Source organism: Tursiops truncatus, chromosome 1 (genome assembly GCF_011762595.2).
Source record: "Tursiops truncatus isolate mTurTru1 chromosome 1, mTurTru1.mat.Y, whole genome shotgun sequence".
In the NCBI taxonomy this organism is placed as follows: Eukaryota; Metazoa; Chordata; class Mammalia; order Artiodactyla; family Delphinidae; genus Tursiops; species Tursiops truncatus.
This window is the reverse complement of record NC_047034.1, coordinates 174,344,466-174,372,182: the sequence shown is the minus strand read 5'-3', so window position 1 is coordinate 174,372,182 and position 27,717 is coordinate 174,344,466. Positions and strand designations below refer to the sequence as shown.

Sequence of the window (27,717 nt, the reverse complement as noted above, 5' to 3'; positions counted from 1 at the left end):
TGTCATCATTGATTCACTTAGGCCTTCCTTTGGTCCCAAAAAAGATTTGAGACAGTATGTGCAGAAGAAGCACTTCTGTTTGACAAGGAAGTCAGTAAAACAGTGGTACTTTCCTAAATGTATCCTGCCTCTCCCTCTTCATAACAATTGTTTTAGTTTTTGGTCCAGTTTTTTGAGTCTTTTCATTTAAACAGTGGCCATAAATATCTTGACTTCATTGCTCTGTCACTGATAGAATGTAGAGGGCATATACTACTTATAAATTCCAATTGCTCTTTCAGTGTAATATGCTTTTAAGAATTTTGAAATATAGTTTGGAATCTTTCAGAAACTGGTTCTAGAAATTCTAGTAACTTAGGTATCCTTCCCTCACATACTGCCTTTCTCCACATGGATGTTTTGAAAGGTGCCTTTCTCGCCCATCTTCGCCTCATTCCGGTTACCCTGTATGGCACCAGGTCAGGCTGGAGTAAGGAACTGTTGTTGTACAGACTGTGTTCTAGCTTTGCTGGAAATCCCTGGTGAGAATAGAAGTTGCAGTGCTTTCTTTCACCCAGCCATTTGAAAATTCTGACTCCTGTATATTTCCCGTCTCGCAGGTTTTGGTTATCAGTCTGAACTTGAGTTGAGAGTGGCTGAAGCTGCCCGAAGACAATATAACAGACTGAAGATGCAGACCAAGGCGGAAATCCGACAAACTCTTGATCGTTTGCTAGTGGGTGATTTCATTGTAAGTAGGCGTAGTAAATACTCTTTTTGGGGGGCGGGGAAGAGGAAGGTGTTTCTTCTAAGTTCTTTACCTACATAGATAGACATGCTTGTATCAGTTACACTGATTAAGTGAACTGAATCTAGGAAGTACTTAGCAGTTAGCAAAAAATAAAATCCCATGTCTTGTACAGTCCGGGTTTAATAAGTAAAAACAAATGACTGAGACGAGATCATATTTCTTCCTTTTACCCATCTTGGAACACTCTCCAGACTCATCTTTGTTCCGTTTTCTAGACCTGACATTTTGTAAATATTTCACTTAAGAACACCCCCTTTCATGTACTGTTAGCAGAAGAAAAACAATTGGAATGATGTCCCAGTTTTAATTCCTGGGAAGGACGGTCACTTTGTGATGCTAAGTGACCAGCTGACATGAGGATGCCGTAAGTAGAAAGGGAGAGCCCAGAGCCATCTCAACAGTCCAGCAAAACTGGGTTTCTGAACACCAGACACACAAATAAACTCAAAGTGGATTAAAGACCTAAATGTAAGACTGGACACTATAAAACTCTTAGAGGAAAACATAGGCAGAACACTCTGACATAAATCACAGCAATATCTTTTTTGATCTACCTTCTAGAGTAATGAAAATAAAAACAAAAATAAACAAATGGGACCTAATTAAACTAAAAAGCTTTTGCACAGCAAAGGAAACCATAAACAAAACGAAAAGACAGCCCACAGAATGGGAGAAAATATTTGCAAATGAAGTGAACAAGGGATTAATCTCCAAAATATACAAACAGCTCATGGAGTTCAATATCAAAAAAAAGGAACAACCCAATCAAAAAATGGGTGGGAGATCTAAATAGACATTTCTCCTGAGAAGACATACAGATGGCCAAAAAGCACATGGAAAGATGCTAAACATCACTAATTATTAGAGAAATGCAAATCAAAACTACAGTGAAGGATCACCTCACACCAGTCAGAATGGCCATCATCAAAAAAGTCTACAAACAGTAAATGCTGGAGAGGGTGTGGAGAAAAGGGAACCCTCTGCGCTGTTGGTGGGAATGTAAATTGGTACAACCGTTATGGAGAACAGTATGGAGGTTCCTTAATAAACTAAAAATAGAGATGCCATATGATCCAGCAATACCACTCCTGGGCATATATCTGGAGAAAACCGTAATTCGGAAAGATACGTGCACCCCAGTGTTCATTGCAGCACTGTTTACAATAGTCACAGCATGGAAGCAACCTAAATGTCCATCGATAGAGGAGTGGATAAAGAAGATGTGGTACATATATACGATGGAATATTACCCAGCCATAAAAAAGAATGAAATAGTGCCATTTGCAGCAACGTGGATGGACCTAGAGATTGCCATACTGAGTGAAGACAAAGACAAATATGATATCACTTATATGCGGAATCTAAAAAAATGGTACAAATGAACTTATTTACAAAACAGAAATAGAGTTACAGATGTAGAAAACAAGCATGGTTACCAGGGGGGAAAGATAGGGGAGAGGGATAAATTGGGAGATTGGGATTGACACATACACACTACTATATATAAAATAGATAAATAAGATCTACTGTATAGCAGAGGGAACTCTACTCAGTACCCTGTAATGACCCATATGGGAAAAGAATCTGAAAAAGAGTGGATATATGTATATGTATAACTGATTCACTTTGCTGTACACCTGAAACTAATACAATATTTTAAATCAACTATACTCCAATAAAAATTTAAAAATAAACCCAAAAAAACCAAAACAAGAAAATAACTGGGTTTCTGACCCTGTGGCCTGGAGGTGTGCTGCCGAGATGCAGCAGTAGGTGGAGCAGTCAGTGTGGCTTCTTTGGAAGGTGCAGAGCCAGCTGGGAGTGTAAGGCATGGCAGCAGTGTTCAGAGGAAAATGTTTAGGGGTAAGTAGTGAGGGGCGGAGAGTTTGTACTGTTTTCTGTTTTTGCTAGTGTTTTGACACAAATTACAACGTTTAGTACCTTCTGATTATCTTAGACCAAGAGTTTTCTTTTTGATCACATTTATATAAATCAGCTTTTACTACATATAATTTACTACATGTAGCTTTTACTATGTATAATTATATAAATTAGCTTTTTACTACATACAACTTTTTTTGATAGCATTTATATAAACTAGCTAATTTTAGTCACAGGGAAGAACTGTTAACAAATTCATGAATTGGTCTCTTTTTTATATTTCAAATGTCAAAGCTTATGTTTTTCACTAAGGTCTTTTGGCCTGAAAGTTCATGGTTAGCAATATCCATGAATAAATAAAAATATTTGGATTTCTACTTCGATTTGAACTGTATAACTTCTACAATACTTTAAAGTATTAAGTCCTGTACATTTAGAAATCAGACCTTTCTTAAACCATTGATCATCAAAGTCAAAGAGCAAACAACCCACCAAACCAGTAATTTGCCAATTTTTTTCTCCCACTTCAGACATTTGCCTGTGGTAATGTCTCAAGTTGTTAAACATTTGGATCCACTTTTGTTTAAACATTTTGCTTTAATATCAGAGACCATTACGTCATCCTGTGACCCTAGTGTGGCTTTCTGGAAGGCTTGAGCCCTAGCTGATAAAGCTGCCCACTGTCAGCAGTTGCAGTTCAAGGTTATTTAATCGTCATTTGTTTTATTTTTACAGGAGGAGAGTAAACGGTGGACTGTGCGACTAGACATTTCTGCCCCTCAGGTTATATTTCCTGATGATTTCAAATTCAAGAATCCTGTGTTGGTTGTTGTGGATCTAGGCAGAATGCTCTTGACCAATACCCAAGGTACAGTGTGAGTGTGAAGTAATGAAGACACGTCGTGGTAGATTGATGTGTTTCTGTGCTAAGCCAAGTAAAGCTTAAAAAAAGAGGTATTTAACATTTTGTAACTCCAGAGTTCACTTGTCACTTTTTTTTTTTTTTTTTTTGCGGTACGCGGGCCTCTCATTGTTGCGGCCTCTCCCGTTGCGGAGCACAGGCTCCAGACGCGCAGGCTCAACGGCCATGGCTCACGGGCCCAGCCGCTCCGCGGAACGTGGAATCTTCCTGAACCGGGGCACGAACCCGTGTCCCCTGCATCGGCAGGCGGACTCTCAACCACTGCGTCACCAGGGAAGCCCCCTTGTTACTTTTTAAATAATAGCTTTATTGAGATACATTTGAAAATGTAGAATTCAGTTGTTTTTTGTATGTTGGTAAAATTGTGCAACTCTCACTGTTATCTAATTCCAGAACATTTTCATCATTCCCAAGAAGATAGTCTAAACCCATAAGCAGTTATTCTCCATTACCAGCTCTCCGAGCCCTTGCTAACCACCAATCTTTCTATCCCTATGGATTTGCCTATTCTGAACAGTTCACGTGAATAGAGTCATATAACACGTGGTCTTTTATGTCTGACTTCTTTCACTTGGCATAGTGTTTTCAAGGTTTATCCATGTTGTAGCCTGTACCAATACTTCATTCCTATTTGTGACTGAATAACGTTCCCTTGTATGCATATACTACATTTTATTTATCCATTTATCAGCTGGTGGACGTTTGGGTTGTTTCCACTTTTCGGCTATTATGAGTAGTGCTGGTATGAACATTAATGTATAGGCTTTTGTGTAGACGTATATTTTCAGTCTTCGGGGTTTGTTTCAGTGTAGAATTGCTGGGTCATATGGCAGCTCTGTGTTTAACATTTTGAGGAACTGCCAGATTGTAAAATGGCTGCACCTTTTTACTGTCTCACCAGCATTGTACGAGAGTTCCAGTTTCTCTATATCCTTGTCAACGTTTGTTATTATCTGTCTTTTGGATTATAGCCATTTTCATGACTGTGTAGTAGTATCTCACTGTGGTTTTTCATTGTATTTCTTGTGTAACGTTTTGTATTTTAATAAACATTATTTCTCAGTACATAATTTCTGGAATAGAGGTTTAATCTATTTAGGGATATTAGGGACATACATAAAAAGACTCCTGGAAGGTAATTTCATTACTATTATTAGATCCAAAAAATAGTCATTGTTCACCTTGAGATGGGAGGGAGGAAAGAGAGGATTCATTGGATAAAAGAGATTGAGGAAGCTTATCAAACAATCTCAACCTTATCCTATTTTACTGAAAGATTAGAAGAGGAGAAGAGGGTAGAGAATTTGAGCTGGAGTGGAAAAGTTTGGCCGTAAGGGGAATGTGAAAAGGGAATTGTATCTGAAGAAAAGGATCACACAACCACAGAAAGCACCTACTTGAATTTGTAAAACACAAACATGGAATAGAGACATAGCAAACCCAGCGATGTGTTTTTGTTGTCTCGGCACCGCTTGGGTGCAGAAGAGAGGGGGGTTAAGAGTGTGAATTCTGGGGCTAGAACATGACATATTGAGCAGTTGCTGCTTGCCAAGCATTGATCTAGGCACTAGGGGTATTGTGTTGAGGAAGGTAGAGGAGACCTCTTCTTTTAGAACATTCTAGTGGGGGGAGGGGACAAAATGTACACATAGAGGAATACAGGAAAAAGTAAACAAATATGGAGAGTGACGTAAGAGGGGTTGGTGATGGCAGCTCACGCAGTGCAGCTCAGATTGGGGGTGGGGGCAGTTTCGGGCAGCAGGTTGTTGGCTTCTGCACCCTGACATATGTTCTTAACGTTAGCAGGTCTCCATCTTTTCTCATGTTCATACACTTTTACTCTTTGTGTTTTGATTTCCAAATCAGTAGATAAGTTTATGCTGAATAAATGGTAAATACAGAATATAATGCTTGGCGTTTTCATCCATTTATTTTTTAAATTGGGGTGGTTGATTCTCTACTTTTCTTAATTCTTACATTAAAGGGAAGAGGAAGGAAAGAGCAGACATATACTTTGAATCTTCTCTTTTTTCATCTGCAGATGACTCCAAGAGGAAGAGTGGGGACGGGTCAGCATCTGAAGAGAATCAGTTTAGTGATGACGAATATAAGACCCCTCTTGCCACACCTCCTAACACCCCACCTCCCGAGACAAACAGCAGTGATAGGGAGAAAACACCTCCATTTTCTGGAGTTGAATTCAGTGAAGAGCAGCTTCAAGCACATTTAATGAGCACGAAGATGTATGAGAGGTACTCGCTGTCCTTTCTGGACCTCCAGATCATGGTTGGACGAGTGAAGGACAACTGGAAGCATGTCCAGGATATTGATGTGGGACCGACCCATGTGGTCGAGAAATTCAACGTTCACCTACAGTTAGAACGCCGATTGATTTATACTTCAGATCCCAAGTACCCCGGAGCCGTGCTATCAGGCAACCTACCAGACCTAAAGATCCACATCAATGAAGATAAAATATCTGCTCTAAAGAATTGCTTTGCTCTCCTGACCACCCCAGAAATGAAGACTTTTGACACTCAGATTAAAGAGAAGATTTTTCCCCAAGGGGGACAGCGGGGAAGTTTGCAAGACTCGGTGATGAATTTAACCCAGAGCATCGTGGTGTTGGAGCAGCATACCCGGGAGGTTCTGGTGGAGTCACAACTCCTCCTGGCTGAATTTAAAGTGAACTGTATGCAGCTTGGTGTTGAGAGCAACGGCCGGTACATTTCTGTGCTCAAGGTATTTGGTACCAACGCTCACTTTGTGAAGAGGCCTTATGATGCTGAAGTCTCCCTCACTGTTCATGGTTTGCTGCTGGTGGACACCATGCAGACATATGGTGCTGATTTTGATCTTTTGATGGCCTCTCATAAGAACTTGAGCTTTGATATCCCAACAGGAAGCCTCCGGGATAGCAGAGCCCAGTCTCCTGTCTCTGGACCCAACGTGGCCCACCTCACTAATACTGCCACACTGAACGACCGATCAGCCACTGGTGTTTCTCTTGACAGAATTCTCACCAAGGAACAAGAGTCCCTCATAAAACTGGAGTATCAGTTTGTGAGTTCAGAGTGCCCATCGATGAATTTGGACAGCACTCTTCAGGTGGTTTCGTTACAGGTGAATAATTTGGATATCATCCTAAATCCAGAGACAATTGTGGAGCTGATTGGTTTTCTTCAAAAATCCTTTCCCAAGGAAAAAGATGATTTGAGTCCTCAACCTTTAATGACTGATTTTGAAAGAAGCTTTGGGGGACAAGGAACTTACCAATCTACATATGAACAAAACACCGAGGTTGCAGTGGAAATCCACAGACTTAACCTGCTGCTCCTTCGGACAGTGGGAATGGCAAATGGAGAGAAATATGGCAGAAAAATTGCGACAGCAAGTATAGGTGGCACCAAAGTTAACGTCTCCATGGGCAGCACATTTGACGTGAACGGTTCTCTTGGCTGTTTGCAGCTTATGGATTTGACACAGGAGAATGTTAAGAACCAATATGTTGTCAGCATTGGGAATTCCATAGGCTATGAAAATATCATCAGTGATATTGGCTACTTTGAATCTGTATTTGTCAGAATGGAAGATGCAGCCCTCACTGAAGCTCTGAGTTTCACCTTTGTTGAGAAATTTAAACAGGAATGTTTTCTCAACCTCAAGATGGCTTCCTTGCATTACAACCACTCTGCTAAATTTTTGAAGGAGTTGACATTGTCCATGGATGAGCTGGAAGAAAATTTTCGAAATATGCTGAAAAGCGCAGCCACCAAAGTCACCACAGTCCTAGCCACCAAGACGGCCGAGTACACTGAGATGGTATCACTCTTTGAAACTCCAAGGAAGGCCCGGGAATCCTTTATCTTAGAAGAAAATGAAACATATGGGTTTGGCCTAGGTGCCTCTCATTCCGACACTGTAAAGCTAATCTTGAACATAAACATTGAATCACCAGTTGTTTCTATCCCTCGGAAGCCTGGGAGTCCTGAGTTGTTGGTAGGACACTTGGGACAGATATTCATCCAGAATTTTGTGGCAGGAGATGATGAATCCAGAAGTGACCGTCTGCAAGTGGAAATCAAAGACATTAAATTATATTCTTTGAATTGCACCCAGTTGGCAGGCAGAGAGGGCCCTGGGCCTGAAGTGAGCCAGGCGTTTTGCTCTCCTTCTGGGTCTGCCAGTGCCAATAGTCAAGAGGAAGCTCATTTCACCCGACATGATTTCTTTGAATCTTTGCATAGAGGTCAAGGTGAGGAGTGTGTATCTTTTGTCTCATTTTGTTTAAAGATTCCAAACCCAGCTCATGTAGATAGTACTTGGTTTAAAATAACTACAAAAACCTTTCTTTTAGAATTATCCCCGGTTAATATTTAAGAAATCAAAACAGAATTTTAATAGAATGCTTCATATTAGGTTGGAATGTTTGCAACTTTTTCCATTGATAACCATATTTGGCAAAATAAGATTTTTTTTTTTAGGTGGACCCGTTGGGTGAGTGTTCATTCACAGGGATTCAGTGGGTGGATTCTGTTAGAGTATTATGTAATTTGGTCAAATGCATCTGTTTTTTTTTTTCATTCCTAAGCTGTAGATCTTTCCTAGTTAAATATCGTAGTCTAAGGCAGCTGGAGGGATTGACAGAAATAGAATATGAAACTTAGTCTCTGGATGTTATGTTCTCCTTTGAGTATCCTGTCATCTTCTGTAATGGTTTGGTCCAGGGTTCTAGGAATAAAATGCCAGTTTGTGTTCTCGATCTGATCTGCTAAAACCGAACAGTTCAATCTATTAATAGACGTGGCATCCACGGAAATCAGGTAAGCCCTAGACGGCCTTATTCATCGGTGAAGAAATTAATGCCTTTGAGAACTTCTCCTATGGTTCTCAGCTGTGTTCACCGATTGATTTACATACTTAGCAAAAGATTGCTTTTTCTGCTTGGGTTAGAAGTTGTTTACTTAGAACCTTATATTGTCTGTGATTCTGACTTAGGTCCAATAAGAGGGATCAATCTAAAGCTGGACATGGATGAGCAATTTGGTTTGGAAAATGCCAGCTTGGGAGGTTAAGAGAAGCTTAACATGGACCCTGGCCTGGGTTAATGTTCACTGCACCATATTTTGAAGCCACCAAGTGGAGCATGTCATGAAAATAACTGTTACTTTTTGTGTATAAATTTATCTTATACCTCTGCTTGCTATGAGTTTTGGTCTTGGGATAATTACCAAAGTTTGTATTCAGTCATAGACCCCAGGTGCCAGGCTAACCTGCCCTCCTGGTCTAGGAGCAACTCCTGGGCTTTGTTCTAAACACTCTCTACTTAATCAGCAGGAACGCAGTAAATATGAATGTTTCCAGTCTGTCATTTCCTCTCTTTTATGCCAGCTTTTCACATCCTGAACAACACGACCATTCAGTTTAAACTGGAGAAGATCCCTATAGAGAGAGAATCTGAATTGACTTTCTCCCTTAGTCCAGATGACCTGGGAACTTCTAGCATCATGAAGATCGAAGGAAAATTTGTCAATCCAGTGCAGGTAAACACGTTATTGATTTTTATGTCAGGACAGTTGAAATTATGTAATTATTTTACATTTATATTATATACGTATGTTATATTTATATTTTGTATATATAAAATGTTGGAAGGAAAATATATAAATTCAAAGAGATATTCATATTATTGTCAATAACTTCTTCCAATGAACCATGGAATCCTTTTATCATGTCCTTCTATCACTGGGGAATCAGTCTTGTTAGCCTTCTTCATGTGGAGGAGGGGCGAATTATGTAGAGGAAGAGGGCAAATCCTTAATTCCATTGCCATTAAGAAACGAGGAAAATCATTGCTTAAAAAGTCAGTCTCTCTTTCCCAGAAGGTTATAATTCTTGTCACACTTCTGACACATTTGGCCCAGCCTGTAAAACAATGTGATTATCTGAGCTGTTGACAGATCCCTTCAAGGGAGACTTAGTCTTGCCCCTCATTTTGTGTGTGTGTGTGTGTGTGTGTGTGTGTGTGTGTGTGGTGTATGTGTGTATACACCTGTCATCCTTTTTCCTTCGAAAGTGTCATTTTTCCTGCTTTCACAGGCATGAGAGCAAAAAGCATAACATTATAAAACAGCAAGGACAAGCAGGATCTTAGGACAGTGGACCCTGGCCTTGGGCAGTATTTGGTTACTAGTCTGTCTGGCAGTTGCTCTGGAGTAACCCAGGAGTGCTGTTAACAGAACCTACATACTTTTTGACATCAGTGGTTCCTAGATATGGGTCTCTGGGTGAGAGAACTTTCCCCAAAGCTTTTCCTTTTTGGTTTCTAGGGTATTTCCTTTTTCTCTTTTAAACTTTTGCCTCATCAGTGGTGGTTACTTAGGATGAATATTTCAGCTTAAATATAGCACATAATGTGAATTCTATTGGATTATATTGACTTATTATCTTATGGTTACCATCGACTTACTGTTGTGTTTTTTTTGGTTTTTTTTTTTTTTTTTTTTTTTTTTTTTTTTGGGGTGCGCGGGCCTCTCACTGTTGTGGTCTCTCCCATTGCGGAGCACACGCTCCGGATGCGCGGGCCCAGCGGCAATGGCTTACGGGCCCAGCCGCTCCACGGCATGTGGGATCTTCCCGGACCGGGGCACGAACCTATGTCCCCTGCATCGGCAGGCGGACTCTCAACCACTGCGCCACCAGGGAAGCCCCTTACTGTTGTTTTTGATGAAAATCTTAAAAAATTATTTTAAATAATTCTTTAAAATAATTTAGTAATTTAAATAATGAAAAATATTTTATTATGAAAGATTTTAAAAATAGACAAAAGTAGAATTGTCTAATAAACCTCATATACCCATCACTCAGATTCAGCAGTTACCAAGATTTTGCCACATGTGTCTCGTCCATTCTTATTTTCCTTTGGGGAAATATTTTAAGGCAAATCCCAGACCTCATGCCATTTTTAACCCTATATATTTAGAATGTATCACTACAAACTATGTGCATTTAAAAAAGTAACTATAATGGTATTATCATGCCTTACAAAATTAATGAAGATTCCTTGGTGTCATCTGAATTTTAATCCATTTTCAGATTTCAGAGACAGTTTTGATTGTTTCAAAAACGTCTTTTCACTTTTGGTTTGTTTGTTTGAATCAGGATCCAGACAAGGTCTGTACATTGCATTTGGATGGTACAACTTGTGGGTCTCTATTCATTTAGTTTCCCTCTCATGTTTTTCCCCCCATGACATTATTTTGTTGGGAAAACTAGGTCAGTTGTCCTGCGCAATGTCCTACAGTCCGGATTTGGCTGTTAGTTTGTGGTGTCACTGAACTTGTCCCCCCCATTTTCTGTAAATTGTAAGTTAACTCTGCAGGTTTAACTGGATTCAGGATTTTTTTTTTTGGCCAGAACACTTCAAAGGTGGTGCAGTGTACTTTATGTTATATTATATCAGGAGGCACATAATGTCTAATTGACATTAGTGATGCCAAAATTGTTGATTGTGTTCAGGTGGCAGGAAGCTGATCCCTCCATCGTAAAATTCCCTGTCAGTCACTCGTGTAAGGTCTTATTCACTGATAACTGTGGTGGGATACGTTATTTATTTAGGGGTTACAAAATGATCACCTTCTAATTCTGTTTTTTCTGTATCTGTTTGGAATGCTTCTGTTAAAAAAATTGTCCTTAAGTAAATAAAAAACTTCCCTGAAAACAGTTTTATTAAGAAATTGTAATTAAAAACAAAGTAAGGGAGTAACAAGTAATCATGGATCTGCATCATTATCATTATTATCATTAAAAAGTACTGTTTGATCAGCTGTACTAAACTTAGGTTGTTATACTAATTGGTGGTGATCAGTGAGTTTTAGAACCATGAGTCTTGTTTCTCAATCCTAAGGTATAACCACATTAGACTTCTGGCAGTATTCCCTTCAATTTTTGAGGTTGTTTTTTGGGGTTAGAGTGTTTTGCTGATTCAGGCCTACAGTTAATAGCACTTATTGAACATTTATTGTGTGTAGATTATTCTGTGAGGTACTTGGGGAGGGCCTTGTGAATAGATATGGGTCACAGAGAGGTAAGGACAGAAAAGAAACAAAAGATAGTCCTTGCTGTCACCTAAGTTAAAACTTCTCAGGGAAAGCCATAAAAAATTAGTGGGCAGTGCATATGAGTGCAGTTGATGACAGTAGCAGAATAACTGAATTTTTCTCTTCGAATACAGGTGGTGTTAGCAAAGCATGTATATGAGCAGGTTTTACAAACTCTGGACAATCTCGTGTACAGTGAAGACCTGAATAAGCTTCCAGTCAGTGCCACCTCCTCACCTTGCCCTAACTCTCCTCTGCCTTCCCTCGGTACCTGTGGAGAACCTTCCGTTGAAAGGAAGGAGAACGGATTGTTCAGCCACTGCAGCCTTTCTAACTCTTCTCAAAAGTCCTTGTGTTTTAAGGAAGTCAGATCTTTTACCCAGATTCAAGCCAACTTCTGTATATCAGAGCTTCAAGTTCAGCTAAGTGGAGATCTGACTTTGGGGGCGCAAGGTCTTGTGAGCTTAAAATTTCAAGATTTTGAGGTGGAATTCAGTAAAGACCATCCTCATACTTTATCCATTCAGATTGCCCTGCGCTCTCTGCTGATGGAAGACTTATTGGAGAAAAATCCAGATTCCAAATATAAGAACCTGATGGTGTCTCGGGGAGCCCCTAAGCCATCTAGTTTAGCACAAAAAGAGTATCTCTCTCAGTCTTGCCCTTCTGTGTCCAACGTGGAGTATCCGGATATGCCTCGGTCTCTCCCTTCCCACATGGAAGAAGCTCCTAATGTCTTTCAGCTGTATCAGAGACCCATTTCAGCCTCCCGGAAGAAGCAAAAGGAAGTCCAGGACAAGGACTGTCCCTTGACCCCACCTCCTTCTCCAACAGTAGAGGAGCCCAAGATACTTGCTGGAAGGAGTAAATTTGATGATTCCTTGGTCCATATCAATATATTCTTGGTGGATAAGAAGCATCCAGAATTCTCTTCCAGTTATAATCGAGTTAACCGGAGCATTGATGTTGATTTTAACTGCTTGGATGTGCTGATCACACTGCAGACCTGGGTCATGATACTAGATTTTTTTGGAATTGGCTCCACTGCAGACAACCATGCAGTGAAGGTGCCGCCTGAGGACATTCTACAAAACGTGAAGTCAGAGCCAAGCGCTTTAATAGAGTCTGAACTTCAGGATCCAGTTAACACCAAACTGGATCTCAAGGTATCAGTCCTCTTGGGCTCCCATAAGTTCTAAGAATGAATGTGGGCTTTTTTACTTAAATGCTGTCATTGTACATTTACTCTAGAAAATTCTTCTTATTGGCAGGGGAGCTATATGGTTTTCTGGATGTCTATTACAAAAGGGTAGACATTCGTATTTTAGAAAAGGTTTTAGCATTAATCCCATCTGGAGGCGGGGGAAATAAATGGTTTCAGTAACTTCTTGTCTTTCCTTTGGGCTGTGTAGTTCATTGGAATTACTTAGCTTCTCTAAGCCTCTGTTTCCTCATCTTCCATCATCTCACTATGATAACTAAATGAGGGAATTATGTAAAGCACCTGGCAACATGTCCAGTACATAGTAGCTACTTTAAAATGTGCCTATTGTCATCATCTCCCTCTCACTCAGAACATTACTGGCTTTTATTGAGAGCAACAGTACAGGTGTTAAAAATGAAGTCTCGAATGTCAGATTTGCCTAGATTTGAATCCTGGCATTTTTGTTGTAACCATACAGCTGTGTGGCTGGGGACAAATTATTTAGCCTCTTTCTCCTTCAAGTTTTTCATCAATAAACGTAGGGTGTTTAATGGTGCCTATGTCATTGGGTTGTGAGGATTCAATGAGATGATGTAGGTAAGGCCCTCCTCACGTGTGTGGCAGAAATGATCATTCAGTGAATGGTACTTCCCCCCACCTTTTCCTCCCATGCAGTTGTCTTGTAGAAACTGGGTTAGTGTCCCCTAGAGTGTCCCGCACTCTGGATTTGTCTCTTTGTGTCCTTATGGTACCATTTGACTTCTTTTATCCTCTAATTTTAGAAATGGAAGTTAGCTCTAGAGACTTGATCAGGTTCAGGTTCGACTTTTTGGTAAACACCCTTCAGAGGTGGTGCTGAGTGCTTCCTAGTTACACCAGGAGGTCTACAACATCCGGTTGTTCCACTTCTGGTGACTCTAAGATCCATGCTAAGAGTGGGCTCAGGTGGTTATAGCTGGATTCCTCTAAGCAGAGCATTTTTAGGCCCATTACGTACATTATTTTGATGATTAAGTGGCTAGAGGTGTTTTTACTTACCCCTTCATGAAGGTCTCATTCCCTCGAGCTCCTTCTGTCGTCCATGTCCAAAAACTACTGCAAGGGGACCCTCTGTGGTGCTGGAGTGGCCCCCCAGGGTCATTGCTCCATCTGTAATAATTCTCTCCTTTTTTCTCTGCCTTCCCCTACACATGATTTTTCTCCTTCCTTTCCTTCTATTATTTTCTTTCTTTTTCCATTTTTTCCCATTCATCAGACATGTACCGATCACCTACTTTGTGGTAGGCATGAAAGATGAAGGCGTGAGTGTCACTGGGCTCTGCCACTCGGGAGCAGAGTGTATGAATGGGGGTTTGATCTGTTCTCCGTCCCCTCTTCTCTCCTTCCTTCTCTTCAATCAGGGCCTCACCCCAGTGATAACACTCAGAGGTACCTGCCTCAATAAATCATAGACATAGAGTCCTTTTTGTGGTTAAAATGACAGTATTGCAATACCGTATTTCTTTGTCTCAGAGAATGCTGTTCCCAAGACAGAGGATTTTGGTTTTCTTCTATTTATAGTTGTCTCTGGGAAAGAAAATCTTGGATTGTAGTTCCTAAGTGAAGTCCCAGTTGGTCACCACGGGCTTCTATTAAATACTTGTCCCAAGACATTAAACATTAAGTGTATTTATCATTTTGCTTTGACAGATTTCTTAGGGTGGACTTTACTTAATGAATCTGTGTGAGTGATTACAAAATAGTGCGATGGTTAGAGATGAATGCAAAAAGGGGAAAAATTGTTTTATAATGTAAAACATTTCACTAACAAAGAATAGACGAGGCCAAAAAACCCCACAAAAACCTGAAAACCAAATACCAAGAAACAACAGAGTTCATTTCCTATCAGCTCTCTCCTCTTATTATGGTTTGGCTGACTAAGAAAAGCTGAAATGAAGATGGCATCAGTAAAATAAAAGCTTTATCTTCAGATTTCCTGAGACTTGCAGCATCTTTCTCGATGCTGTTTGTCTGAAAGTTACCTTTTTTCCCCTCAGTGATATTTGCCTTGCTTTACCTCCTGTGTTCTTAGGTTCATTCGCTCTCTCTCGTGCTGAATAAGACCACCAGTGAGCTTGCTAAAGCAAATGTGTCCAAATTAGTGGCACACCTGGAAATGATTGGTAAGTGGGGAAAATCAGACTTGCAAAATCTGGGAAGAGTTTGAACATCCTGTTTACAAAGCTAACTGTCCTTACTGGCTAAGGTGTGGCTCAGTGGCCATGATTTGTGGTGGTGGTGCCCCAATACTGGTCTGTGGATCAGAATCATCTGGGTAGCTCGTTAGAAATGCACACGTCGGCACAACTCCTTCCCCATCCCAGGAATCTGATTCTTTAGGTTGGGATGGGGTCCTGACATCTGTCTGTGTTTTAAACAGACTATCTGGGTGACTATGTAATTTCTTTGTCTAAAATTAGGACATTTTGGGGAGTGAAAGGGGGCATTATTCATAATTACAGCTGGGAAACAGGCATATAACAGGGCCGTCTCTGGGAAACCAGGGCATGTGTTCAGTCTGTTGCCATGCATAGGGGGAGCCACCAATAGGGGGTGGTTTAGGCAGGGGGATATTGTAGCAAAGCTAGCATTCTTTCTAATGGGACTCCATAGGTTGAAATTCCTAGTAGCACACAAGAGAGGAGCTGTATCAAGTTCTAAATCAGAGGGATTTACAGTGTGCATAAAATACCGCTCCTTTTTTAAGCAACTGGTAATGAAATAAGGAAGATTACAAAGCTCCAATGTTGATTCTGTAGTAAAATAAGAATGTCTTTTGGGGACGGGATGAACTAAAATTGAGATTTCATGCCTGGTATAAATTAATTATAAAAGGTTCCTAGAAGAGATGGGTCTTCAGAATTGGGAGAAGCTTGTGTATTTTTGTTAGAGGACATTAGGGGTCAAAAATAAGTATGTGTCTTCAGTTCACTGGGCGCAGAACTAGCCCGACAAATATATACACCTCAGTCATTGTTCTGTAATGCTAATTATGATGATAAAGTTTGTTTCACAGAAGCAGCAGTGCAGAATATTCCTTTTCAATATCCACACCATGTTAAGAATGATTCATATAGGTTTGCACCCCAGGTGCACATTTCAACATTTCTTCTTTCTTCTACCCACTTTCCAGGGGCTTTACTTGTGTAATGTCAGAGTAGTTTCAAATCTGTGTCTCCAGTGTCTGTCTCATTAATTTTGCCTTTTAATTAAATCACACTAAAACCCATTTTTTAATGTTCGAGTAACATATCTGTGACACTTCCTCCTTTATTCTTTTTTTTTTTTTTTGCGGTACGCGGCCCTCTCACTGTTGTGGCCTCTGCCGTTGCGGAGCACAGGCTCCGGACGCACAGGCTCAGCGGCCATGGCTCATGGGCCCAGCCGCTCCGCGGCATGTGGGATCTTCCCGGACCGGGGCACGAACCCGTGTCCCCAGCATCGGCAGGCGGACTCTCAACCACTGCGCCACCAGGGAAGCTCCTCCTTTATTTTTTTGTCCGTAGTACAAAATAGACCTTATGATATTTCACTAATTCTAATTAGTGGTCTGATCTCAGAAGAGAGCACATTTTTATCTGTATTTGTAAATGTTTTATCCTTTAAATTGTGTATGCATTTAATTTTTTTCCCCTTGTAAGTGTTAAAGTGTGATGCTGCAGTATTATTTCAGCCCCTTTGGACTTTTGCATTGAGACTATTTGCAATAGTGCATAAAATATTTTTCTGGGTGTATAGGAATATGAAAATTTTCTTTTGAATTTTGCTTTATTAAATGGTGTAAAGTCTGAAGCATGTGTGTATCAATTTTTGTTTCAGGCAAATTTAAGGTGTGTGACAGAAAAAAGATACATAAGAATGTGTTCTAATTTTTAACATTCCTAGAAGGAGACCTGGCCTTACAGGGAAGCATTGGGAGCCTGTCTCTGAGTGACCTTACATCCCATGGAGAGTTCTATAGAGAACGGTTCACTACAAGTGGGGAAGAAGCACTCATCTTCCAGACTTTCAAGTAAAAATACCGATCTTTTCTCACTTAACATTTTGTCATAATTGCTTGTTGTTTCAAATTCTTGTCAGCTAAACAATGAAGAAAAGTTTTAAAAAATCGTAACATCTTACGTAAAATTGATTTGATCTAGTTATGGGGAATCTTGATTTATATATATCCAATGCAATGGATCTGCATTGAAGTGGGCGACTCAGGCTTAATAAATAAATGGGGTATGATTGAAATAATTGTGATTATTATTAGTCTGGTTTCACAGCAACTTGTTATGTGACTTTGAGCAAGTCACTTAATCTCCATGCATCAGTTTTTCTATCGAAATATTGAGGGGACTATGTTAGATCAATTTCCATCTAGCTCTGAATGTTCTGGAATGATTTCAGCCTGAGAAAGTTGTTGAAGTTACGGGTTTTAAATTACATTACGCATTTTTCCCAGTACAATCATAATCTATATTCAATTTTAGAACTTAGAAGGCATTTTTAGCCTATGTAGTTATTAAAGAATGGTTTTCTCAGAAAGCAGAAAGTTTAAAAGGCTGGGATTTAAACCTCTCAGGGAACTGTTAGAAAATACAGGTATCCAGCTCTGCTCTCAGATATTCTGGTCTGCGGTAGTATTCTTTTTTTTTTTAAACTTGCCGAAGTGATCTTTAAAAATTTTTTGGCTGCGCCGCACAGCATGTGGGATCTTAATTCCCTGACCAGGGATCACACCCGCGCCCCCTGCATTGGAAGCACGGAGTCTTAACCACTGGACCACCAGGGAAGTCCTGCCAGAGTGATTTTAATGTTCAACCAGAGTTGAGAAAAATGGTCCCTAAAGATGTCTGAGAACTTTTTCTTTCCTTTCCAGAGGAAGTATATCATACTGTTCTGAGAATTTAGATTGATTTGTTTGCACTGTTACCTACCACAGTGGCATGGTTCTCTAATAAATGAGATAATTAGTGTCAAGCTCTTAACTCTCTGCCTGACACAAAATAGGTGCTCACCTAATACGAGTTCTTTTCACCAGTGACTGTATCCTGTATAATAATTTATTATTAGGGCATCATGTTCCATTAAATTTAAAACCATTTGTAAAAGTTTTCTAATTTATCTGTGAATGTAGATGCTAAAACTCTTTAGCTTGCATTTCACTGAAGTAAAAAGAAGACTTCTTTCAGCTTCCAGAAGACAGATTGCCCCAGAAACTTTGGTTCTGTTGCCTAATTTTCTTTACCAATTGTTTTGTGGTCTTATTTTTATTACCTTTCAAGCCCATATTGTCACAGTCTTTGCTAGAAGAGTGAGCAGGAATAGTCATTTTTCCTTAAAGGCAGGGAAAAAGAGCCTCAGGGGAAAGGTCTGAACCACAGGTGGCTTCTGAGTGAGTTCTGGAGTCATGAGTGGGTTCAGCACCCAGAGCTATGCCCCTGTTTATAGCCCTGGCCATCACGCCAGACTTTTATTTAACATCCTCAACACATGGCGGGAGCTTAGAAAGGAAGTAACTATTGGAGTTTGCTTTCTAAAACTTGATTGGTGGATTTCCATTTTAATAAAGCTGTTTTCTAGGGAAACCCGTAAGTCCACCCAAGTTTTCTTCAAATACTAATTTGCATCTTGCTGCTGTCTGAGTCACATTTTTGCCCTTCCTCCTAGATATGGCCGGCCCGACCCGCTGCTCCGGAGGGAGTACGACATTCGAGTGAGCCTCCAGATGGCCTCCGTGCAGTATGTGCACACCCAGCGCTTCCAGGCGGAGGTGGTGGCCTTCATCCAGCACTTCACTCAGCTGCAGGACGTGTTAGGGCGCCAGCGAGCTGCTATTGAGGGGCAGACGGTAGGTAGTGTCATTGATCCAAGGTGCTTTTCCAGTTTGACTGATCAGTAGAACTTTTAAATCTCTAGAGGTAAATCTGGAAACTTTCACTGAAAAAGGTGAAGGTAATTAGGTAATCTTAAGCTTACTACTGTCCTCCAGGTAGCTGAGTATCTACAGAAATCTTACTGTAATCGGAGAGCTTATGTTCCTTACTCATCATATCGTGTTTTAATTTCCTTTGAAGTTTAGCTTTAGCTTGCTCTAAAAAAGATAAACTTTTTATGGATAACACTAAAGACTTCAGGTCCCTTTTAGAACTTCAGTGGGGTTACTTCTCCTGGAAAGTGGTCCCAAAGAACATATCTATTCTATTATAGGAAGAGGATTTTTTTCAGATATAGTTCTCCAACTTCTTAGTTCATGGCTCCCTTTAATGTCTTGGAATTTTTCCCGTGATACATCCTAGACCAAAAGAAACACCTAATGGTCTTTCCATTTCCTAAGTAATGAAGTCTAAACAGCTTAATAAGTATATATGACCAACAGCTTAGTAGCTGTTAGAAAAAAACCACGTAAGTGAAAAATGAGATTTTTGTTTCATTTTTAAGTAACCGTAATTCCTTCCTAGTAGGATGTATGTGCCTCTTGGGCACTGAACAGTTTCTCACACTTGGAATCAGGTTGAACATCACAGCCCTCATTTCCTTTTCCACATTTACTTTCTCATGGTACTTGCTTTTTATAGCAGCAACTGCTTAAGACCCAGCTTTGCAAAGATGTGACATCATTGAAAGGAATGTAGCATGATCTAACATTGAGTGTAAACCATCTCAGGTTGGTAGTTTGTGCAGTGTCTAACAGATGATGTGTTTCCCTCAAAGATTTAAAATGTCCTGGCAGTGCACCTGTGAGTGTGAGGCAGCCTCCTGTGGTGTCTTGGCACACAGTTTGGGAACCACAGAAAACAATTACAATGTAGTTCTTTGTAAAACTTGTTATTTATTTATTTTTAAGCTTTATTAGGTAAAAGATTAAAATTTAAGTCTTTATAATGGCAACACTTAAAAATTTTATGTTTTAGTTTAAATTAAAAAATTTTGAATATGTTGTATATTGTTTTAGTACAGAATCAAAGTAAAAAAGGACATTTGGAGAAAAGTCTCTTTCTCAATTACTTTTCCTCAGCCACCCAATTTCTGTCTTTGGCAACAACCAATGTTACTGGTTTCCTGTGTATGTTATAGAGAAGGTATTCGTTTTTAAATATAAAAGTACAATCAAATTATAGGGAATCTGGAAAAGATATCTTATCAGTTTTCTAGCACCATAGGAATGTTTTATGTTCTTTTTTCCCTATACATGTTTCCATGGTTATAATTATGCAGTATGTAACCTTTTTTTTCTCTCTTTAGAGACTAAAAAAAAACAATTTAGTATTTGATACATATAAAGAATATCTGTAGCATGCTTATAAATTACAAAGTGTGATAATAGAAGGAACATCTATGAACCCAGCACCAAAATAAAAATTAAAACATTACTAAGACTGTTGCATGTGGTCCTTCCCTATCTCATTCTGTTAATGCCTCAGGTAACCCCTCTCCTGATTTTTGGGTCGACTAGTCCCTTTAAAATTTTTGCTTGTTTGACCTTTATAAAAAGGGCATTAAATTTGCTTGTGTCGGGCTTCCCTGGTGGCGCAGTGGTTGAGAGTCCGCCTGCCGATGCAGGGGACGCGGGTTCGTGCCCCAGTCCGGGAGGATCCCACGTGCCGCGGAGCGGTTGGGTCTGTGAGCCATGGCCGCTGGGCCTGTGTGTCCGGAGCCTGTGCTCTGCAGTGGGAGGGGCCACAGCAGTGAGAGGCCCGCGTACCGCAAAAAAAATAAAAAATAAAAAAATAAAAAAAATTTGCTTGTGTCCATTTGCTAATTGTCTCCCAGTGCTAATCCCTGCATCCTGGTAGCCACTGGCCAACTTGCTATTACAACAGAATACAGCCATGTTCATTTGCTTCCTTATTGTCTGTGGATGCTTCTTTCCTTTTTTTTTTTTTGCGATACATGGGCCTCTCACTGTTGTGGCCTTTCCTGTTGCGGAGCACAGCCTCCGGACGCGCAGGCTCAGCGGCCATGGCTCACGGGCCCAGCCGCTCCGCGGCATGTGGGATCTTCCCGGACCGGGGCATGAACCCATGTCCCCTGCATCGGCAGGTGGACTCTGAACCACTGCGCCACCAGGGAAGCCCTGTGGATGCTTTTATAGTTTTCTTGATTTGCTCCAATATATTATGGATTTTGTATCTATGCTCCTGAGGGATATTAGTTTGTTGTTTTCTTTTCTTAAAAAGGAAAGAATGCCTGTTTTCTGGTTTTGGTAACTGGTCAGTGCTGTCCTTGTAGTATGAATTGGGAAGTGTTCCCTATTCTACTTTCAGAATAGTTTGTGTAGAATTGACATTATTTCTTCCTTTATATATTCTGGATATAAGACTTTTGATATATGTATTACAGATATTTTATCTTAGTCTATAGGTTTTTTTTCCCATTTAAAAAAATTTTTTTATTTTTGGCTGCACTGGGTCTTAGTTGTAGCATGCGGGATCTTCGTTGTGACATGCAGGATCTTTGTTTTAGTTGCAGCATGTGGACTTCTTAGTTGCAGCATGCGAACTCTTAATTACGGCATGCATGCGGGATCTAGTTCCCCGGCCAGGGGTCGAACCCAGGCCCTGTGCATTGGGAGCATGGAGCCTTACCCACTGGACCTTTTCCCATTTTCTTAATACTATTTTTTGAAAAGCAGGAGTCTTTCTTTTTTTTTTTAATTTCTCTTTTAAAATTTATTTATTTTTTGACTGCGTTGGGTCTTTGTTGCTGTGCATGGGCTTTCTCTAGCTGCGGCGAATGGGGGCTACTCTTTGTTGCGGTGCACGGGCTTCTCATTGCAGTGGCTTCTCTTGTTGCAGAGCATGGGCTCTAGGCACACGGGCTTCAGTAGTTGTGGCTCGCGGGCTCTAGAGCACAGGCTCAGTAGTTGTGGTGCACGGGCTTAGTTGCTCCGCGGCATGTGGGATCTTCCCGGAGCAGGGCTCGAACCCGTGTTCCCTTCATTGGCAGGTGGATTCTTAACCACTGAACCACCAGGGAAGTCCCAGAAGTCTTTCATTTTGATGAAGTCCAATTTTTTTCTTTTAGGTTAGTGCTGTGTGTTTTGTGAAAGAAATCTGCTTACCACTAGGTGGCAAAAAATTTCTCCTATTTCCTCTTTTAGAAGTGTTATAATTTTAGACCTCTTCCATTTTGAGTTAATTTTTGTGTATTTTGTGAAGTAAGGGTTGAGATTTTTTTTCCGTATGTGTATTCAGACTATTCTTTTCCCATTGAATTACCTTGACACTTCTGTTGAGAATGTATGCGTGTATTTCCTTATTCTCTATTCTGTTCCATTGATTTATATTTAATTGTATACCACCCTGTCTTGATTGCTCTTGCTTTATGATATGTCTTGAAATCAGATAGTGTAAGTCCTCCAACTTGTTTCAAAGATGTATTGGCTATTATAGGTCCTTTGTTTTTCTCTATAAATTTTAGAATCAGCTTGTCTGTTTCTACAATCAAGTCAGCTAGGATTTGATTGGGATTGCTTTGAATCCATATATCTGGAGAATTGACGTCTTAGCAGTATTGAGTCTTTGGATCCTTGAGTATGATATATCCCTCCATTTAATTAGATCTTCAGTTTCTCTCAGCAGTGTTTCGTAGTTTTGGGTATACCCTTCTTACACATCTTTTGTTAAATTTATCCCTAGGTGTTTCACAATTTTGATGCTGTAGTAAATTGTATCAATTAAAAATTTCAATGTATACTTGTTTATTGAAAGTTTGAGAAATATAATTGACTCATATACTGACATGTTGACCTCATATCCTACAATCTTGCTAAACTTACTTATTGTAGTTCCTTTAGATTCTCTAGGGTTTTCTACATAGATTATTATGTTGTCTGTGAATAAGAGAGTTTTCTTTTTTCCTTTCCAACCTGTATACCTTTTTGTGTGGACTAGGACTTCCACTACAATGTTGAATAGAAGTGGTGAGAGTGGGTATCCATGCTTTGTTCCTTATCTTAGAGGGAAAACATTGTCTTTCACAGATGTATGTGATGTTAGCTCGAGATAGTTTGTGTGTGTTTTTAAGTTACCTGTCTACTTTGTCTGAATTGTCAATTTGTTGGCATGAACTTGTTCATAGGTTCCCACATCTTTTTAATATTAAGTTCTCTAGCAATGTCCCTGACTCTTCCCTGATAGTGGTGATTTTTGTTTCCTTCATTTTTTCTTGATTAATATAGGTAGAGTTTTATACTTTCAATCAACTTATGGAGGCCTGTGTTAGGCCCATGCATACTGTTAACAAGCATGCCGTGTGCACTTGAAAAGAATGTAAAATGGTTGTTGGGTAGAGTGTTCTATAAATGTTGAATTGATTTTTCTCTGTTGTTTATCTGTTTTCTAAATAACTGGTTTCTGCTCTTTATTATTGTCTTCCTTCTCCTTACTTAGGTTTATTTTGCTTTTCTACCTTCTTAAGCTGGAAGCTTTATTGATTTTAAATCTTTAATATAAAATAAGTATTTAATGCTAAACATTTTTCTTTAAGTACCTTTTTAAGTGCATTCCATGATTTTTTTTTTTTTTTTTTTGCCGCACGCGGGCCTCTCACTGCTGTGGCCTCTCCCGTTGCGGAGCACGGGCTCCGGATGCGCAGGCTCAGCGGCCATGGCTCACAGGCCCAGCCGCTCCGTGGCATGTGGGATCTTCCAGGACCGGGGCATGAACCCGTGTCCCCTGCATCGGCAGGCGGACTCAACCACTGCGCCACCAGGGAAACCCTGAATTTTAATGTGCTGTGTTTTCTTTATCAGTAAGGTCAAAATATTTTTTAAATTTCTCTTGTGATTTCTTCTGTGACCCATGGGTTATTTAGAAGTGTATAGTCTAATTTCTAGATGTTTGGGGGTTTTCCATTATCTTCTTGTTACTGATTTCTAATTTAACTCCTTGGTGTTCATAGAATATATTCTGTGTGATTTTAATTGTTTTAGATTTATAAATTCATGAAACTTTTGGAAATTTGATTATAAAATTAGGGAATTAATTGAACCTCTAACCCAATTTTCCTTCTTCTTTCAGGTGAGAGATCATGCCCAGCGTTGTTCACGGGTTCTCCTGGATATTGAGGCTGGTGCTCCTGTTCTTCTTATCCCAGAAAGTTCCAGATCAAATAATCTGATTGTAGCGAATTTGGGGAAGTTGAAAGTCAAGAACAAGTTTCTCTTTGCTGGTATTCCTGGGACCTTTACCTTACAAGATAAGGTGAGCAGTCAGCACCCATTCCCTTCTCAGTTCACCTGGCATTGGAATGCCAGTCGAAAAATTCAGATGCTGCCATAAGAAGATTCCTAACCACTGTTACTTTTGTAGTATATGTGGCTTGAAGAATATTTTTTTGGACACTTTATTAACATTTCAATTAACCTTTCATAGAGGTAGTGTAAATTACAACTTTTACTAACTGTATGTAGTAACTTATTTTAGCAAACAAATCAACAGAACCATCTTTATAATGCTTTCCTCATAGGCTGAACTCATAGTAATCAACTTTTTATACTATGTGGCTTTTTTCAGAAGACATGATTTGGCCCAAGGCTTATCTGAAGCCATATAAAAATACCTTAATAATTAAATCGTATAGAGTATACTGCTTTACAGTTTAAAAGTACGTTAGCACTTATTTCTTATAACATGTTTGGAGGTAATTGGGATGAGGATTGCTGCTTTCATTTTACATTTGGAAAAGCTAGGACTCATTGAGAATACATGATGAAAATGGGAAACCCTAGTAAATCACAGACTTAACACTGATAGGACCTGGGAGGTGGTCCCACCCACTTTTGCAGTTGAGGAGACCAGTAACTTGCTGGAATTAGAGACTGTCTTATGTTCTAGGGGGGTGTGTGTGTGTGTATGTGTTTTTTTTTGTTTGTTTGTTTGTTTGTTTTTGCGGTATGCGGGCCTCTCACTGTTGTGGCCTCTCCCGTTGCGGAGCACAGGCTCCGGACGTGCAGGCTCAACGGCCATGGCTCACGGGCCCAGCCGCTCCGCGGCATGTGGGATCTTCCCGGACCGGGGCACGAACCGGTGTCCCCTGCATCGGCAGGTGGACTCTCAACCACTGCGCCACCAGGGAAGCCCTGTATGTGTGTTTTAATATTTATTTATTTATTTTGGCTCCACTGGGTTTTAGTTGTGGCACGTGGGATCTTCGTTGCGGCATGTAGGATCTTTAGTTGTGGCATGCGGACTTCTTAGTTGCGGCATGCAAGCAGGATCTAGTTCCCTGACCAGGGATTCAAATCTGGGCCCCCTGCAGTGGGAGTGTGGAGTCTTACCCACTGGACCACCAGGGAAGTCCCTCTAGATGTGTTTTTTTGCGATATGCGGGCCTCTCACTGTTGTGGCCTCTCCCGTTGCAAAGCGCAGGCTCTGGACGCGCAGGCTCAGTGGCCATGGCTCACGGGCCCAGCCGCTCCACAGCATGTGGGATCTTCCCGGACTGGGCCACGAACCTGTGTCCCCTGCATCAGCAGGCAGACTCTCAACCACTGCACCACCAGGGAAGCCCAGAATCCATGCTTTTAACAAACATATTTCATCACCACAGGAATTGAAATATTGGTTTGGCTGATAAAACTTGATTGGAGTATTGGACCAAGATCAAGCTATCATTACTTGCTCACTTCTCAATCCGAGGTGGTATTTTGATGAACTGAGTAGGCACTAGCACGCTTTATGAATAAGCACCTAGTTTTCACCTGCAGGCTACAGAGAGCCACAGGATTAGAGAGAACTACTCAGTAGAAAAAACATGGGCAAGTAGTATTTGCTGTTCACAATCTCCATTAAACAGATGGATCGATATGCATCCCTTGTGAAGGGACCAGTAAGATATGGAGAGATGAGTCAGAAGTGTTTCTTCTAATAATGTTCCCTTCAGGGGAGTAGATGAGTCCCTTCATGGAAACGAGATTAAGCTGCTTTTCTCACATTGATCAGACCCCAAACAGCCAAAATAATAAAAATAATAATAAAGAAAATAAATAAATTAAAAAAAAGAAATTGAGACTTAGATAGGTTAAGTAATTTCTTTTGGATTAAACATCTAGTGAGGGCTTCCCTGGTGGCGCAGTGGTTGAGAGTCCACCTGCCGATGCAGGCGACACGGGTTCGTGCCCCAGTCCGGGAAGATCCCACATGCCACGGTGTGGCTGGGCCCGTGAGCCATGACCGCTGAGCCTGCGCGTCCGGAGGCTGTGCTCCGCAACGGGAGAGGCCACAACAGTGAGAGGCCCGCGTACCGCAAAAAAAAAAAATCTAGTGAGGAGTACAGTGTGGACCTTAGACTTTGGTGTGTCTGCTTTCAGTACTCCATGCTCTTAACCACGGTATGATTATACCTCCCAGTATTAAGATTAGATTTATGTAGGGGAAAATAAACTGGCAAAGGCTATTGCTGTCTTACTGGCCCTTTGCCAAATAGCTGTAGCTCTTCTGAATTTTCTAAAGGATGTGGCAGTGAGTTCATTAAAATAACTAGGATGGAAGAACTCCAGAGTTTATTACAGAAGAGATACAAAGTTGAACAGAAAAGGTCCTGTTCGCCTCTCTAGGTGTAGGAAGAAAAGAAAACGGAAGAGAGTGACTAGGCTGCTAGTCTTGCCAGGCCTTTGCCAAGGAGCTCAACTCGGGTCAGAAAGTAATAGGAAGACTGTATTTGTTGGTAATACCTAAACTCAGATAATGTTGTTATTTTCAAATTAGTACGTCTATAGTTTTCTTCATTTGTTTCACTTTTCACTTAGCCATTTATTCACTACTTCTAACCTAAACACCCTGAACCGAAAATATTTGATTCCTTGAGTGGGAATGGGTGGAGTGAGGAGGAGAGTGAAGACGAGCCAGTGAGAACCACAGGAACCGTGTTCATGTGTCATAACCTGGAGCTCAGGACGCAGAGTGGGGGTGTTTGAATGATGGTTAGAGGGCAGGTTGTCCTTATATCACCTCACTACAGCCGCTTAGCCGAACCAGATTTAGTGATCAGAGCACATGGTGAAACCAGAACAGCAGTGATTAGCAACGCAGAGGGAAGAGCATCACCAGGTTTGCTCATCGTTACGCCCCATCTTCAGACAGCTGATGGCTGAGAACGTGCTTGTTCACCTTGTGGTCAGAAGCCCTCCTGCTGGAACAGTAGGCTTTCTTGCCAGAGCGAGAAATAGGCTTCCACTTAACGTATTTTTTTTAAGACAGTAAAAATGAAACAAATCACCATTGGCCTTTCACAGTAGGCCTAGTAGAGAACTAGTAACCTTGGTCTTAATGAAAATCTCTTTTCATATTTGAGTAATAAGCATTTTCCTGTTTACTGACTTAAGTCTTAAAGAAAATAAAAGAAAGATCCATTTATAAAAAGAAAGATTTACAACTGCTTCTAAAATTTACTTTTCCTTACTATGAGGTGTTTATAATTAACATGACTAGATATTAAACAAATGTGTCAGAGCTGGTGTTTACACATGAATGTTGTTCCCGCTGACACCTCAGGGTACTGCGTCTCTGTTCCAACTCTGCTGCCCTTACTGCCCAAGGGAGAGCTGAATTCTTCTTGGGAACTGTCTTCTCAGCCTTTAGTTAGTTCTTTGGAATATATTTGTTTGTGGTAAATCTTTGTTTTGAAGCCTAAATCTTTAGGAAGAGATCAGTTAGAGCCAGAATGGGTGATCAAGTTCAATAATACCATTTTTGTTTCTCTCCCCTTCCTGAAAAGATAAAGACTTATTTTCTATGTCAGATATATCTATATATGAGCTTAATGAGCTGAGTCTGAATTTAGCTTCTAAAGA

General features: G+C 40.4%; 1 protein-coding gene across 18 annotated transcripts in view; it reads left to right on the top strand.

The window, feature by feature from the left end:
- The window catches only part of VPS13D (vacuolar protein sorting 13 homolog D), a 244,693-nt gene that overhangs the window by 28,835 nt on the left and 188,141 nt on the right, over positions 1 to 27,717 (top strand). For all 18 annotated transcript variants that reach the window (XR_012327971.1, XR_012327980.1, XR_012327992.1 and 15 more), the window contains 9 exons: positions 600 to 730; positions 3,407 to 3,539; positions 5,635 to 7,848; positions 8,985 to 9,136; positions 11,827 to 12,858; positions 14,968 to 15,058; positions 16,821 to 16,947; positions 18,591 to 18,771; positions 23,945 to 24,127. Coding sequence is in view for 15 of the 18 variants with exons in the window: in XM_073795836.1 (XP_073651937.1) it covers positions 600 to 730; positions 3,407 to 3,539; positions 5,635 to 7,848; positions 8,985 to 9,136; positions 11,827 to 12,858; positions 14,968 to 15,058; positions 16,821 to 16,947; positions 18,591 to 18,771; positions 23,945 to 24,127 (4,244 nt within the window). In the remaining 3 variants the exon portion in view is untranslated. The remainder of the gene's footprint in view (positions 1 to 599; positions 731 to 3,406; positions 3,540 to 5,634; positions 7,849 to 8,984; positions 9,137 to 11,826; positions 12,859 to 14,967; positions 15,059 to 16,820; positions 16,948 to 18,590; positions 18,772 to 23,944; positions 24,128 to 27,717) is intronic.